We start from the raw sequence: 17,672 nt of genomic DNA on the forward strand, positions 1-17,672 counted from the left end.
CCTCCTGATGTCTTTGCCTCTCCAGTGTGAGCTATAGTAGTAAGTAACTGGGCTGTACCTGAGGAATAAATGTCAAAACTTATTACACTGTTCTCCCCATATTACACTTGACATTTTAAGTCCTGGCACCACACCTGTCTATCCCCCACTCATCTTTCATTTAAAAAAAATACTACTAGGTCAGGACTGATCTGTTCTTCCTTTATCTGAATCAGTAAGAGTGAGTCAGCCTCTGACCCTACTCACACTAAAGTTACCCAAAGATGCCAAGAGGCCACAGCGTAGCTCCACAGCCTGATAGTTTTACATAAATTATATTCCGTATCTAGAGCAGCAGTTTTTTTAGTTTTTGTCTTGTGACCCACATTATTTTGATTTTACACTGTCAGACCCGACTGTTTTATTAAATTCAACACTTAAGTTTGTAGGCTACAGGCTGTCATTGGTCTTCACTGGCCTGAATGAACCAGAATGGCAACATTTAGTATCATTACCTGTCACAGCACCGCAACCAAAGAGTCTTTACAGTGACAGTAATGCTTGAGAATATGCTTACAGCTAAAGAAAAACAGAAAAGCATACCATATCAGAGTGGCAATTAAATGTGTCCTAGTAAGAATAAAAAATGTATTTAGATACATTTTTTTTAGATATAGAAAGTTTGCTTGATTTCTATGTCCACTGCATCTACAGGCATGTGACACTTAAATGCAATGCTTATCATGACCCTTTCAAGATAAATTTTAACCAAACTGTTTTCTTAATCTGTATTGCAGGTAAGTGGTGTGTCTATTTAGTTCTGTGCAGAGGTGGGTTTTATGTAGGGTGTATGGTTATTAGAGTGAGTTAGGTCAATCTACATGTTGCCAACAGGTAAGTGCAAGTATAAAGTAAAAGGCAGTATGAGGTTCAGTGGTAGGTTAAATCATTTGTAACATCAGAGATGTGGACTTCAATGTAGAGGAGCTTGACTCATTTTAACAAACATAAGTTGAAAGATGGATAAATCAAATTAGATGAAACATTTGTGGCAATTAGAACTTCATAAATCTAAATGTACGCCAATTTAAGGGCTACTGTTTATATAATTATATTTAAGACATTAAGACTTTTTAAATAACCTGCAGATACTCTGGTTTCCGTGGTTACACAGCCCTTGCAGGCGTAGGTGCACTTGATGTATTTAACATGAGATGAACTGGGAGGTGTGCTGCGGTATCCGACCTCTCTATGAAACTTTGCCGTGGTAAACTGTCAGACTCCCTGAAGTTTTCCTGCATCTCACCACCTTTCCTCAAAGAAAGCAGACAAACAGATCACTTATATTTACAGAATTTTATTTCATTATGTTGCAAACAATGACATCCAGATATATTGATACACAACTTTTACTGTGCGTGTATGTGCATTTGTGAGTGTATGTGTATGTGTGTGTAAAGAGAGCAGTGAGACCACAGAAAGCAGAATGAAAATCCCGTGTGAGGGAGCCCTCAATGGGTTAACAAGGCAGAGATAGCGAGCAAGAGGGCACTGGGCGATTTCTCTGGGGCGACATACACACACACAAACCTCATAAAAGGTGAGCAGACTTTTTCCTCTGTACAACACACTTTTGCTATGGGGCGTGTGCCTGTGCTCTCAGCAGCGTAGGGATCATTAAGGTCCTGTGAGTGTCTACTAGAAAGCAAGTTTGTTAAAAGAGATGAAGTAGTATGAATGAACACAGTGGGTGAGAAGCCTTGCCTCCTCTCTCTCCTCTGACCATCAGAGCAGAGACGGTGGAGAGATTCTCCTGTCGTAATATACAAACACACACACACTCACACAATGTATACACACATGTACACGTGCACTCGCCCACAGAACCTCATGTGATTCAACTAGGGAGCTGCATCTTGCTTAATCTTTTCTTCCACTTGTTTTCATCTTCTCCTGGACAGCTTCCACTCATTCTCTTTTATGCTTACTTCCCTCACACCTTCTCTATCACCATCCACGCAGTGACAGACCACAACAATGGAGGCATGGAGTAAAACTAAACAAAACAAAACCTAAACCCCCTCAACAAGGGGTGCCATTGGTTTTCGTGCACTGTCAGTTAACTGGAATCCACCTGCGCCAGCACACAAGGATATTCACCCTTTGACCTGACAGGAAGTCATGACAACAGTATGCAAATTCGGCAAATTTAACAGTATACAATTTTTTTTTGTTTGATTCACCATGCAAGGAATACTTCTTATCTTTTGAGTGTGTTTATGTGTCAGAGATTGCGTGACATTTATTAAGCGTACCCTACATCCAGAATAATTTACATAAAAGGACAATAGTCATCTTAATAGGGCTGGACCGATGTAGGGGAGGAGGGAGGGAGAGGGGAGTGGACGGGGGAGAAGGTAAAGCGCCATGGTCAACTATGGTTTGGAGTGCGAGAGGTGAAGGGCTGGGCTGGGTGTTAGGATAGAGGGAAGAGGGCTGAGGTGCAGGAGAGGGGTGGGGTAGAGTGGGCTTGGGGGGGGGGGGGTAAGTCAGGACAGGACAGGGTAAGAGATGGAGGCAGTCTCAGCGGCACTCCCAGACTTTGACTGTCTGATCGACGCTGCCTGTCACCACGTAGGGAGCAGTCTTGTGGAAATCTGCAAGAGAGAAAACATTTGTTCAGGTACACTCCATTACAGATAAGCTCGATAATTTAAACCACACGGTTGAAATTAGTTAAATGGGATGTACAAAGTGAGCTTCTCAGCGTGGGTTTAAGTTCAGAGCAGGTTAATGTTAAATGCTATTAATCTCAATAATCACTGTGTCTTACCCAGAGAGGTAACAAAGTGTTCATGGGCACACAGGGTCTTCATGCAGCGTTTGTTCTTGTAGTCCCAGATCCTAATGGTTTTGTCATCAGCACAGCTCACTATGAATCTTCCTCCAGGATGAAACAATACCCCACGCACCCAGTTGTCGTGTCCCACCTGGAGAGACAAGAATAATTACCCACCACTCCCCTCATTCATAAGCAGCAACAGAGACAGGCATAGAAATCATCACTGAGACTGCTCACCAGAGTCATAAGGCAGATGCCAATGCTGACATCCCACATCTTGATTGTTTTATCTCTGGATCCAGAGAGAAGGAAGGGGCCAGATTTTCCACTCTTCTTGCTCTGCAAAACAGAGACACAGGGAAGATGTAAGAAACCAACTGACTACATAAAAGACAATACAGCAGTTTAGTTATTTTCATACTCTAGAGGCGTGGCAATGCCAGTCGGTCTGAATTAATTCTGACTTTTAATGTAGCACCAATATCACATTCAAATCTTACTTTGTAAAATACTTTACTTTGTAACTAAATAATTACAAAACGAATCACATTACCATCAGCCTCAGCTGTGCTTTGAGGTTTACTGCTAATTAGCAAACATTAGCATGCCAACAAACTAAAAGATAGTGAAGATGGTAAACATTATACCTGCTGAAAAGCATGTTAGCATACTGACATTAGCTTTCAGCTCATGGCACAAAAGGTGCTATAAGCTAAAAGCTAAGAACAGCCTCACAGGGCCGTTAGCATGTGAACAGACTGGGCTATAAACATAGATGCAGATATGTAAATGTGATGTTATTAAAAAGCTCACATAAGGTAAATATAAGTATATTTAATTCTTCTTCACACATCAGCTGTTAGTAACAAACAGATTAGTTTGCCTCCGAATTTCCAGACAGTAAAAACGTCTTTTTCCCCAACTTTGCCAGGTTCGGTTTTAATTATTGCAGAGCAAACAAACATGACGTGAAAACCTGACCAATCACTGTAATCTGCTGAGCTAAGTTTGAAAGCCCCTGACTGCATCTAATCATTGGTGACAAACTAAATTACTAGTTAAGATTACCATCTTCACAAAAGGCTCACTGGCTTCATTGAAATAGTGCTTTTTCTGTTGCAGTTTAATAAAAGTGCATTAATGTCTTATGAGGAAGTCATTACTTCAGCACACATGGTTCGCCTTTGCTCTACACAATTGTGGGAAACCCTCCGGCTGAACCCAAATATACACGAACATCCTCTGTAGGTAAAAGTAGATCCTGCAGCAGCTGTACATACCTCTGAGCCTGTGGCCTCCAGGATGGTGGGGTGAGCACTGTCAGGGGCCCAAGCGATACACTCTACCACATGTTCATGCTCCCGCAACTCAGCTTTGCACTCCTTCGAGGCGACCACCCAGACACGCACCGTCTGGTCGTTGGAGCAACTGGCGATCAACGAACCGTCCTGGTTGGGACGCACCATCCTCACCCACTCCCTGTGCCCTGTAAATGTCTTCACACAGTACCTGTAGATGGACACATTGGAATTGAATTAAATCATGAAAGAGCTGCTTTTAGCATAAATTAATCATGAACAATGAAATATTATCAGGGATTAAACTAAGACAATGGGAAGGAGGATGGAAGATACAGATATTAGAGTATGGAAAACAAAGAAAAAACATGCTAAAATGTAAAATTACATGAATCCAAATGTCTTTAAGAGCTTGTGGCTGTAAGAGTTGAAACGACTCTCCCTCACTTACCCAGTGGCCACCTCCCACATCTTGATGGTCTTGTCTCTGGAGGCAGACACTATGTGGTCACCATTTGGCATGATGGCTACAGACGACACGTTGTGATCGTGGCCTGGACGACACAGTCAAGAGTTCAGTTGTGTAAATGGTCTGAGTTCATGTCAATACTTAAACCACCAAGCCAGATGTGCCCAAAGTCACAGTGCCCAAAAGCATTTGAGATTTCTAAAATAAAGCTAACCCTTCATTAGAAAACACTTGGTGTTCAGTTTCTAAAAATGACTAAAACCCACAATCAGAAAAGTCATTTAAACTCATTTCCACTGAAATGTAGCTTATAGGTTTGGGGACCGAAACCCAGCACCACTACGGCACCAGTTCCTATATGACCAGTGCCTACTGGACCGAATCACAACACAGATTTTGGAGCCAGATTGTGTGCATAGCAAGTGTGCAGTTGAAAGAGAGAGAAAGCAAGTGTGTGATGGTGATGCGTGACAGTGACACGGCGGCGACCTGAGCAGAGAGTATGAAACCAATTGTAGCAGTGCAATGTGTGTAGAGTTTAGGCGAATTGTCAGTGAATAAATGCTACAACTCCTCAAGACCCAAGCCAAGTTCCCCTCTCTTGCTTGTTACTTCCTGATTAAAGTGAAGGGGGTTAGCCCCGACGTTAGCAAGTGAAGATAGTCTCCCAATGGAAACTGACAAGGCTCACTTAATGTGAGGTGGTATCGTTAATCATTATTAAATCTGACACCATCCAGAACTGTTTAAAAGTATTATTTTAACACTGGCATCAGGAAAAAAATATATATATACACCTAATCCTAGCAGCTACATAGATGTTTTCCCTAATTTTATTGTGAATCCTCTTATCATGAGCCCCTGATAAATCTGCAGGCCTGTAGCACTGAAACAGTCTCTACAAACTAAAATACTTGTGAACCCAATTATATTAATTTCCTGCATCCATTTATAAACACATTTATTTAGCATAAATAGACCATATAAAAAAATAATTAAGTACTTAAGAAATTGTAATATTTCTAAATAAGACTGCATATAGCATAAGTTGTTTTGTGTATTCACTACACAGGTGCTCTTGTGCTGTAACTAATGTTATCTCTGGAAATATCTCTTACCATGCATTGTTCGGATGCACTCGAACCCCTGAAAGTCCCAAAGTTTGATGCTCATGTCAGCTGAACAGGAAGCCAGAAGCTTTCCTGTCTGGTCAAAGGAGATGTCCTGCACAGAGTCTGTGTGGCCCTTCAGGGTTCGCTCAAAGTCTCCTGCCTCATAGTCCCACACCTAAAATCACAGACACAGAAAGCACTAGTCAGTCAGGGAGGCAATTCAGTCTGACCTAATTATCAAACACAGATGTTTATCTTGACTCAAAATCAAATGTGACTACAACATTGCTGATTTTGGTCAACTTAATGAAGTCTAGTAGCCTAACAGCAAAAATTCCTATATTGACATATTCACGTCCTTTTAAGGGTCACGTTATTATGACTGTAAAATCAGATTACTTTTATTTCCCACATTCAGCAGGCAGGATGGGGTGCAGGTTAAATAATGTGTTGTGACATTAAAGACATGTAGGTTAAACTGTTTAAACAAAGTTTAAATTGTTGAGAATCTCCTTTCAAATAAAATCAGGTTGTACAAATTAAACAATCTGCTGACAGTGTTTAATCAATAAAAGGGCTGATAAGGAGAGAAGAAGGATGAGTTAAAAGAGAAAGAGATTTGCATGTTTCCCAAGGTGCTCTGCTCTGGGAGTGTTGCCTCTGACAACACGAGCATCAGCCCATCTCCACATAGATGAGCAGTGACAAAGCAGAAAAAAGAAACAGTGAGGAAGGAAAGGAAGCGGAGAGGGAGGGAGGGAGGGAGGAGGAGAATAAAGGGAGGAGGCAGAGGGGGTGAAAAGCGTGTTGAAGCAAAAGCACTGAGGATAAAAAGGGAGAGCAGCCTCAGATCTGCAGTACAGCTTTGATCTGAAGGGTCAGAGCTGCAGAGGCTATGTTGTGGCGTGCTGAAACGCTCTCTGATTTAGCTTCTAAATTCTGCTGCACGCGGCCATCGATTTAATATTCCTGCTAGAGACACATTTTCAAAGCAGTGAACCCCCTAGAAACGACATGTCAAAGATATTACATTATGTGAACACAAGAAAAGCAAAAGGGGTTTGATAGCTCCAGGGAGTACACATGGGACCTCTTAATGGATAAATTGATGTATAATACATTAATGTAATGATGCTGTTGCTTCTCAACATTGACAGATGTTTTAGAGCACTGTTATAGTAGGTCAAGACTGTGCTGCCCCCTTAGTTTTCTTAAACTTGTGTCTCTGTTTCTCTTCACAATCTAATAAAAAAAGTAGGGATGCACCGACTATTCGGTAACCGAATATATTCGGCCGAATATTGCAAAAAAACACACATTCGGTATTTGGTGGAATAAGTTAAAAGCAAGGCCGAATAATAGTGGTGTGTTTTGATAACGCAATCAAACAGCGTGCTGTGACGGGACGAGTAAAATGTCGGCAGTGTGGCGATCCGTCCGTCACGGCACTCGCATTTGCAACTAAAAATAGTTTTGAGCGAGCAAAATAGGCTTAAATCATTCAGCACGCTGTGCAAGCAGCCTACAGATTTCAACCACCAGCAGAAACAAAAGGCGAATCCCACCGATTGTGGGTTGAACGGGGGTCACAGACACAGACAGTAATGTATTCCTGTCAATTACGGTGGCCATCGGCTTACCGGCGACAGAGAAGTCGGCTCCAATAATATCCTCTTGTTGGCGTGTGGACTGCCCAGAAGTACCTGAACAGCCGAGCCAGCCGAACACAGACCGTACGTGATGTGTCAGAGGAGAAACGAGCTGTTCACGGCCCACAAACCTCACCACACTTTAGGGACTGTTCTTTACTTATGAAGGAACTTGTCAGGGGAGGAGGGTGGCTGGTTGATTCTTATTATATTTATTTATTTTATTTTGATCCCCCCTATGTTCATCACTGATTGATGGTGTTTTTGAAGTATGAATAAGTCAGTAAGTAATTTATTCCATTGAAATATCATTGATTTAGCCTATAATAGAAAAGTGATTTATCTATTTATAAATGACAAAAGGCACATCTGCCTCATTTTCGCTGTGGTATCGTGATACTACTCAGAACCATGATATTTTCATTGGTATCGCACAGTGGGTCCCAATTTTGGTACTGTGACGACACTAATCTGGAGGTGGTTCATCTGCAAAAACGAAAATGAAAAACTAAACAACCATATTCGGTATTCAGCCAAGCGCTTAATATTATTCGGCTTCAGCCACAAATTTTCATTTCGGTGCATCCCTAAAAAAAAGCCCCACAATACACTCCTGTGTCTGTGGAAACTGTCAAAAAGATATTGATCCTTCTAGAGGCTGCAGTGATGTCAACTGTATTTAATCAGATGGACAAAAATGAATATGATACGATGTATAAAGTGAAGATTTGTGGCAGGGATGTTGTATTGGATTGCATCAGACGTAGCTGGCTGTATAAACTGACATCTTAGTGCGTAAACCCTGTTTATAAACACACACACACACACCTTGATGGTAGCATCCTCGGAGGCTGTGACCATGACAGAGAAGACAGGGTGGAATATAACACGTGTGACCGGAGCGCGGTGCCCGCTCAGGGCATATCGCTCTGGAGGACGGGGGATCCACTCCTTGGGGTCTCTCTTCTGACCCACAGGTCCTCCATGTGTCATCTCCTCCTTCGCCTCATTCAACTTTGACTCCAGCTCCATCACCTGAGGCAGACCGGGAAGTTAAGAAGAAGAGTCAGAAGACAGGTAACAATTTTATGTTATCATGCCGTCCATCTGGCAGCTTAGCTTTCTAAAAAGCTGATATAAAGGTGTTTTTGTATCTACTTTTACAGGGTTTCCCCCTCATTCATGTATTTATGGCAGCCACCCAAAGATTAAAATATCTGCAGCTATTTTTGGAACTGGACCATTCATTAGGTGCACTTTTACAGGTTATTGTCTATATGACACCTACACGCCAACAAAATTAGTCTGCCTGACACATGTGAAATGTTCAGCATTTATCAAACATCCCAGGCAAATTTAAAATACACTATGAGCAAGCACCAGACAAGCCTTACCTTCTTCTGTAATCTGATGACTGAAGTCCATTTCTTTTCCAAAAGCCCTGCATACTTTTTATCTACCTCTTCATTCTATGAATGGAGAAAAGACAAGACACTGAGAAAGGGGTCCATATTCTTTTTTTTGACATTTGTGTGCACCGGTCTCATCTTACCATATCTATCTCTGCCTCTTTCTTGAAGGTGGAATAGGCCTCCTCATATCCATTGGAACGGAGATAGTCAGCTATAGCTCGGTTTCTGACAAAAAGTGGAATTAAACAGATTTTTTTTTTTTAAAAGATTTCAAGTGTTACCTCGACATTAATCACAGGTTTGGTCCTCACAGATGGTAGCATACAACCTCTGTCAATATATCTGTCAATAAGTGGTCAGTATAACTGTAATTTCATTTGATTAGGCCCAAATTTGTGATGAACTGATTACATGTCAATTAAGTCAAAGTGGGAATGTCATTTATTAGATATCAGCTCCACCTTAACAGAAATGCTGGTTCCTCCTTAAAGAGAGGAGACCACACCCTGTCTAACAGATGGGAGCAATGGGATTCAAATTTCACAGTTCCACCTCAAATGTCAGCAAATTTGAGTAAGTGCCATAAAAAAAAAAATCACAATCCGTCAGTGAAGAAAACGAAACATGAGGACCGAATCACTGGGAAACTGTGTTTTGTGCTGCTATGGAAACCAAAGACTGCCACAAAGAGAGAGTGTGGACGATGAAAGGACAGGGCAGCCACAAGCACATGGAAAGAAAAATTTAAAACACACGTATGGACTTACACACAAATACACAAAGACGTACACACAGAGTTAAATAAATGACCGGGACAGCTCTTGTACGAGATGAAGAGTGAATATTTCATGAGTAACTGTGCTAAATTTAGGCTGCAGCCTCAAGGCCACTTTGAATGTCTGATAATTGTAGTCCTGTCTGTTATAGACTTTGAACATTAGGGTGGCACTGGCAGCAGGATTTCCCTTAATTTTCCCAATCAAATCCTTTTTAAAACTCATCAGACAATAAGCCGTCCAGATCTTTTTAGGCAACAGGGGTAACCTTCATGATAATATCGTGAAATATCTGATGTTTTGTGCTGTCTGCACTGCGGTGTAGTGAACTGTGGTGCATACCGTACAATCAGCCAGGCACAGAGCCTCTCACATTAACCAGCCATCATTTTAAGTTTCTCCTCCTTCCCCATCCCCCTCACTACTTTGCCCTGTCATGTGGGTTATGAAATATTTACTAAGTAGCTATCAAATGAAGCACCTAAAAGCTTGCACCTCTTCACATTTCCTCAATAATCACACATTCTTGTAAAGCTATGCACTTTTGCGCAACACCTGCATTATCCTCTTCTGAATGACCTAGCCCAAACAGCTAAACATATTCCACTGCTTTCTATCAAGAGGGGAAAGCATGTGATGTACATCTGTGCCTCTCAAACTTCGAGGTATTGCTGAAAAGCCTTTATAAACACACTCTAAAACGCACATGCACTTTTTCATGAGCACTGCATGTGTGTTCGTCTGCATGTCTTTTCTTGTTTGCATGTGTAATGAGCCTGCACACACACATATTTACATCCAGGCACTCACAGTTCATCTCTTTGTCTCTGTGACAGCACCATGGTGGCTGCTGTTCTCTCCCTCTTGGGGGAGGTGAAGATGAGGTGAGGTGCTGAGGGAGTCTGTCTGGGAAGTTTGTGGTGGGTAGGTGTCCGATCCCTCTGTGATGTTCTTCCTTCAGAGACTGGGGGGGTGGCGAAAAGTGTGCCACGCAGAGGGAGGTGAACTGGAGATGCAGCTGTCAATCAACTGTTGGGACGAAGCTCCACGAGCATTCACTGGCCCAAGTGTTACTCACTGATCAGGCGTGCCCAGCACCTGATGAAGAGAGAAGGGAGAGAAAAGTGAGTAAAAGAAAAACAGGAAAAATGACAACTGGATGAGGCAGAAAATAGAGACGTAGATTAACGTATAATTAACAATACTAGGAAGTATGAAAAAAGCCGTCTTAGAGGCTTTTTGTCATCCTCCTGTTCATTTATGCACTGATGCATCTATCTTAGTATCATGTATATTAAGAAATATTTGATGTACAACTTAAGACTGGACTACCAACTCTCTTCCTCCTGCACAAATGATCTGAACCTCTGGATGTTGCATAAGCAAAAGACAATTTTTAAGATAGCAGGCTAGCAGCTGATCCTTGGTTCTCATTATCGTATCAAAGGTGTAATCTTTAGGCTTCATCAAGTATACCAATAGAAGTTTAAAACACATTTTCTTGTTCATGCTTTTAATCTGAATTTTGGGACGATATGACCATCTCAATAAAAGAGCACAGATCATCAACAGCACATGCTGACAAATCAAAACACCCCCATTCGATGATTGTAAAGCTAATAAGACTACTCACTTCCTGAGCTTCAACACTGCTGGCACCTGGGGCCACAATAGCACTAAGCTGCTTAGCGGCTAGACCAGACAACCTAGAGTGTGTGTGTGTGTGTGTGTGTGTGTGTGTGTTTCTAAGTGATAGAGACCACAAGTCCTCCATACAGCTGACAATGCAATGTAAAGAAGGGACGGGACGGTGGCTAACAGGATTAACCCCCGACACAGCGAGAGGACCTTGACAGCAAGCCGTCCTTGTCTATATTGTCTGGTGCATCGTTCTGGTCTGTTTTACAGTCCGTGTCCAGCTGCTAATTCCAAACACAAAAGACTCCTTCAACAAAATAAACAAAAGAATGATACTCAATTGGAAACCGGTCATAACATTTACAATTTTTCCTCTCGTATCTCCCTACTTCAGAGGAGCACCTGAGCAGTTCCTCTCAGTGAAAGCCCGGCAGCCGCAGCAGACAACAAAACATTTACCCAGGGACGCATCTGAAGTGTCCTAGAAAGAACCCTGTTCACTCCTGCCTGCAAACATGATGAGCGCACTGAGCTGACAGGACAGAGCTAATGATTTTAGCTGAACAGCACTCTCAGCGTGGTTCAAAAATAGCCATTTGACCAAACAGACCAACCTCCCAACTATTACGTAACCAAGACAATCTCGGTAGCTTCTGCACCTGCCCGAGACTGCTGAGCTTCACACGCAACTGTTTGAGAGAGATGTTTTAAAGGAAAACATAGATAATTAACAAGTAACAGTGCGAGACCTGGTCTAAGTCTGTACAAAATATTCAAGTCTTGCAAGAGTCGTCCAGTTATTACACTGAAAGACGAAGGCACAGTTATCTAGGCTCTGTGCTCAACAGTGAAAACATGGTCAGAGTCATAAATCAAGAGGAAAGGTTCAAGGTGCCGTCTATGTATCAGGCTTATCAAAATGATGTAATGTAGAGGGGTTTGTTTACAACATGCATGATCATCATAACACCCAGTTCATTCCTCCTAAAATACAACGATTGCTCTGAATGAATTGCGCACAGATTCTACCAAAGGAAGAGGAAAGCCAAAAGGTTTGCAATGTTATCATACAATATGCATCTGCTCATGTATAGACACTGTGTGTGGTCACTTCCTGGTGGAATATTTTGACTTAGGACTTCAACCTCTAGATAAGCTTTATTATTTCAGTATTAAGTCGGAAATTTCACCTCTCTGTCACACAAGAAGCCTTTTGACAACATCACAGATGAGATGGTCAGGAGTTTGGCTTTGAAAGACAGTAGCTCTGAAAAATAACTGCCGATGATAACTAAATAACCTTTTAAGTCAGTTTAAAGTGGGGATGACCGTGTGAAGTCCTTCTGGTACTGAAACCTTTATTACTGGAGATCTGCTGATACACAGTCCAACCTGACACTTACATTTACCTACATGTTGATAATGTATCTGACACACTGAAATAAATGCTGTAGCCTTTTATAATCAGCCCAACTAATTTTACAGCAGTTAGGCTACTTCATTCAAACACCAAAGATCCTGTTCAAGATTATAAAGCAAATCAGCTTTTATTGTCAATGTGATATGAATGAAAATTAAACTGTGAGAATGCAACTCCAGAAACTGATGTAATACGATCAGCTATAGAGATTCTGTGTTAGAGTTGGGAACTATGGAAACACACATTTGCACTGTGGTGTTACTGAGTGATGAGTGTTTGACCTCTTAACAATCTTTGGTTGAGTACAGACGGCTTGCAGAGAGCACACAAACCCAATAACAGACAAGTTTAATTTTGGCCTAACATGATGGCATTAACAGCATGGTATGTCATTTCAACTAGTGAAAGTAATGATCAGTGCTGGCTAAAGTGGGAAGTTACCACCTGAATCTTTTGTACCTTGATCATTGCTAATCAGAGAAGAGAGATAACAGCTTTGTTAGCATCAGATTGTAACAAATCCATGTAGTTATATCATGAATGTACAGAGAAGAATTATATTAGAGGTGTGTACTGCCATTCCGAGTGTCAGGAGAGTCTATCGCCAGTGTCACCAAATAACTTTCATAGTTAGAAACTGTATTTTCACTCACATATAGAGCATAATGGTCGGCTGAAATTGACAAATCATAGTAGAGTACATTAAAGAAAGGATCCGATTTTTATCTGCTTTATAATAGCCAATAACAACACAGAGTTTTAAGGTTTTCATGGGATTAAAACTAATCACAAATGCCTGACAAGTGTTTCCAAAATACAGCAGCTATAAAATTATAGCCTAGTGGCAGGGAGAGTATACCCCCACCTGAAGGGCCTCAGTTTGATCTCTAGTATGGTCATCTGATAAAGCAGTTCGTTCAGCAAGAACTGGACCATGACCAGGGTAACAAAGGGAAAATACAGTTTTTCTTCTGCAGTACATGACAAATCATTCTTCAAAAAGAAAAAAAAATAATTCAACACATGATGCATCTCTGTCCTCATTTTTGAGCTAGAGAACTTCTGTATAAAGTAGCATTTTCACGATACTGGAATTTCTAACTTTGATACAGTATCTTGAAAAATATCAGTATTCAACTCCATTTTAATACCACGGGGAAAATTGACATTGGGGGCATACAATTTAAAATTTGTATTAAAAGATTAATTTAACAAGGCTTTATCATGACAATGACAACTTTTCTTTTCTTAGTTCGTAGCAGAGAACAGCAAAATGACTGTACTATACATAAATAATAAGGGAGTAAGAAAGCGCAGCTGGTACTGGTGTATCAGTACTGTGGAAAATGAGTCTTGAAACCAAACCAACAGAAATGCTAAGAATCGATATGTATTGACGAATCAATATATTTGACAACACTGACATAAAGTATAACAGGAACTCATTCTATGGAAATACCAGTAGAAACCTGCAGTTCCTATTATGTACAGCAGATGAAAAGCCACTGACACTCAGCAAAATACTCTACCAATATTGGGATGGCAACCTCCAAACAGGGCTGGGCAAAAACTAAATATGACTGTTAATCAACTTTCTGTTCTTATAGTAATATGATTTAGGTAAATAAAAGCATCACATCGGATACAGAAACCCAATATTAAGCCCTCTGAACTAGATTAGGGTAAAAAAAAAACTTGATAGGGGCATCCTGGAGAAAAATATTATCAAATTCACATTTAAGCCACAATAATGCATTTAAGACAGAAAACAAGCCTATCTCAATAATGTGACAGACTACATGTGTCCATGTGAAGGCCAATAAGAGCATAGGCAGCATGACCAACACATTTCATTTCCTGAAACTGAAGAAAACATAAGCATCACTGGGAGACGGCGCAGCCTCCATGTCTCTGCGTCCACTCATAATCACAACACAGCTAACAACTTCAATGCCTCACCTGCTCTCTTAAGAACCATCAAATGTTCTTGGTTTAAACTGTGATATGATGAAATTGTAAAAAGGTGAACAGATCACCTGATTAAGCTCCCAGTAGGCTACAATAAAATATCAGACTATGACATCAACAATGCCTCATCTGTCTTTCTCAGAGCACAGAAATTTTGAGCCCTGTTCAGTCAGACAAGCAGCATGTTCAACTGTGATGTGACACAGACGAAACCACTCTTCCCCCACATGAACAACAGTTATCAATCCTGTATAAATGCAGCAACATTCTCTAAAATTATGCAGAAATTTGTTTGTAAATATAATGGTGTGATCCTCATATGACATGAAGGCATTTTGACTCCATCTACAGGGCTCTCCTCAGGATTTCTGATCATGATGGTGGACTGTGAAGATTTGCTTTCTGAGTTACATATCATTATAAACTGTATGGCTTTAGGTTGTTTGACTGTTAGTTAAATAGAGTAAGTAAGTGGAGCAACACTGCTCCAGGATATGATCGCTTTCATCTTTATTTAATCTATCAATAATTTTAATAATTTTATAACTGTCAAAAAGGTCCATCAGCTTCCTAAAGCCAAAAATGAAATCTTCACATTTTTTGTTATGTCCCAGTAACAGTCCAGAATTCAAAGCTATTCACGATTCGATGACACCTTATAAATCAAAACAAAACATAACAAAAATGAAAATCAGCAAATCCTCACACTGGAGAAGCTGCAATAACAGATTGTCATTCTCACTTGATAACTGACTCAAACCATCAATTAATAAAAACTGTTGCTGCTTTATTTCCTGCCCTGCCCATGAGGTATACATGTCCTGACTCACTGTTAAGAATCGATTATCAAGTCTCAAGTCAAAATTGCCTTAATGAATTACAATCGTTTCCAATTGCAGTATTTCTTCTAAAAGCAGGTATGATTACCAAAGAAGTAGCACTGAATTTAGAAACGAATTAAAGTCAGTCTAACAAAACAAATAAGCAATGAAACCAGCCACAGGCATTAAATCTGGCTGCACATCCAGCTTTCAGTCATCATGCTCTGTTTGTGTCAAGCTGTTGTACAATGCCACTCCTTATGGGTGACCTTCAGGCCAAACAGGTCTCTGCTGGCACAAACTGAACCATAAAGGCAACATTTGATTACAAATCAAACATCAAGGCACATCATTATATCATTATTTTCCCCGGTAATTGGCAGCCTCAACTACTTCATTACACTTGTTTGATCTAATGATGTCTCCCCATGGCAAGATATTATGATATCAGTCTACTCAACAATAAAACACTCATGTTTAAAAGTTACTCAGCCTTAATCTAGAACATACTGCATGTGTTATCAAAGGTAGCATACAAGATTTCAATGTGACAAGACAGTGACATAATGTTGAAACCGCTTTGGCAGGATTTCAAAACACAATACCAATAATTTTCTATTTTCAAATTAATAGGTATTGCACTTTTATAATTGTAGTTCTGCTTATATAGAGAAGTAAAATACTAAATGGGGATGCAGGATGAAATGTAGCAGAAATTAATTATTCGCTGCCCTTTTATCAACATCTTATTGAACTTAAAGCATGAAATAGGTCAAAACCTAGAGATACAGGAGAAAATATATATCGATAAAGATAAAATATCTACAAATAAAGATAGATCTTTGCAGCCTGAAAGGTTAATAACGATTTCTGTAGACATAGGCCCTCATATTTAATGCTGTGCAATAGCAGCTACTGGGCAATCACTAGTCATCCAATTCGCTAGCAAACTTAGCTCATGAAGCAGTTTTGTATATTCCAAGTAAAATCTGTACAGCCTATTTAATTATCAGTATGTCGTACAGATCGTTGTTTAGTCTCCACCCTGATGGTGATGCCTCAAACCTTGGTAGATTACCTTAGGGGCGCATGCAGAATGCATTAAAACAATCCAAATCGGGTAAATACTGCTTTAATATATTGGAGAATGGCTCGAGTGACGTCTTTCCAAGCTTCGATGGCCACAAGGGCAAAGTTGCAGCAGTGGCTCAGCAACGCCCTTTCTAGCTAACGTTAGCTTAGCACGATAACGTAGACGTTAACTGGAGCTGTCAGTTCGAGCAGACTGGATTTACACTACCACACAGCCAAAACACACAAAGGGCGTTGGTCTACGCCAACAAGTAGCTGAGCAACACAGACCTTTGCTGAAAATAAAATATCAGTTACCAGTTACAATTAACGTGGAATTATTTGTATCCCAAGTGTAATTACAGAGCTAACGTTATTCCCCAGTTGCGTTACAAGACAAACCTGGTTTAACTGTTTGCATTGTAGTACAATGTTATTCACAAAAATCACGATGCTTCCACAATAAATGAGGTCAATAGTCAGCATTTAATTTATGCATTTGTTAGCAACATCAGAGTATTTGCACCGGGCTGTTGAAAATATGGCAGCAAGCTGACAACACCTGAGTTAGCTTAGCCGGCTAATGTACCACGTTAGCTCATCCCCAAAGAACTTCCATAAATAGACGTAGCTAACGTTAGCCGAATGTTTAGCTAGGTTTCACAACAAGTGCCTCGATACAAATCACGCCTTGACCTAGAAGCACCAAACTGGTCTTGAGATGACAACTACATTCAGCATAGTTGAATTATATCGTCGTTGGATTATCTTGATGTTCACTCTCGAAATCGATGCTCCTGTGAATGTCAACTTTGCCACTTAGCTTAGCCTAGCTTTCGGCCTCTCCGCCATTTTGAGATCGGAACTGGGAAGCGCAGACACTGCAGGCAATTCGTCGTCAAAAATAACAAGTCTTTCCAAGTGCCAAAACAAAAATGTAGCCGCGTGTAAAAACAGCTAACTTACCCTCTGACAAATGGCCATTCTCGTATCCCCTTGACTGGTCTAAGCCTGCGATGGTAAGCCCTGGTTCTGAGGTGGTACTGTGACTTTTCACATCACCCGGCACGGTCGGTCAGATTTTTTCTCCTCTTTGGTACCACCGCATTCGCCCGGCCCCAGCTAACGGTCGCGATTGGACATCGGCTGCGCGCACGTTGAGGTGAGCGGAGGCGCGCAGCGTGCACAGCTTTCACTCATGGAATTAAAGGGAAAAC

The 17,672-nt window shown here is 40.8% G+C and overlaps 1 protein-coding gene across 1 annotated transcript; it reads right to left on the reverse strand.

Annotated features, from left to right (window-relative positions):
• Positions 1-1,320: 1,320 nt before the first annotated feature.
• On the reverse strand, positions 1,321-17,639 carry LOC117267812 (lissencephaly-1 homolog B). The gene is made up of 11 exons (XM_033643834.2): positions 17,422-17,639; positions 10,348-10,635; positions 8,902-8,986; positions 8,744-8,818; positions 8,178-8,384; positions 5,707-5,875; positions 4,571-4,673; positions 4,102-4,330; positions 3,059-3,160; positions 2,813-2,969; positions 1,321-2,636 (listed from the first exon to the last, which is right to left on the reverse strand). The coding sequence occupies exons 2-11, from the start codon at positions 10,377-10,379 to the stop codon at positions 2,563-2,565; spliced, it is 1,233 nt and encodes a 410-aa protein (XP_033499725.1). The 5' UTR covers positions 10,380-10,635; positions 17,422-17,639; the 3' UTR covers positions 1,321-2,562.
• Positions 17,640-17,672: the final 33 nt, after the last annotated feature.

The sequence above is a fragment of the Epinephelus lanceolatus genome, chromosome 11 (genome assembly GCF_041903045.1).
Source record: "Epinephelus lanceolatus isolate andai-2023 chromosome 11, ASM4190304v1, whole genome shotgun sequence".
Lineage (NCBI taxonomy): Eukaryota > Metazoa > Chordata > Actinopteri > Perciformes > Serranidae > Epinephelus > Epinephelus lanceolatus.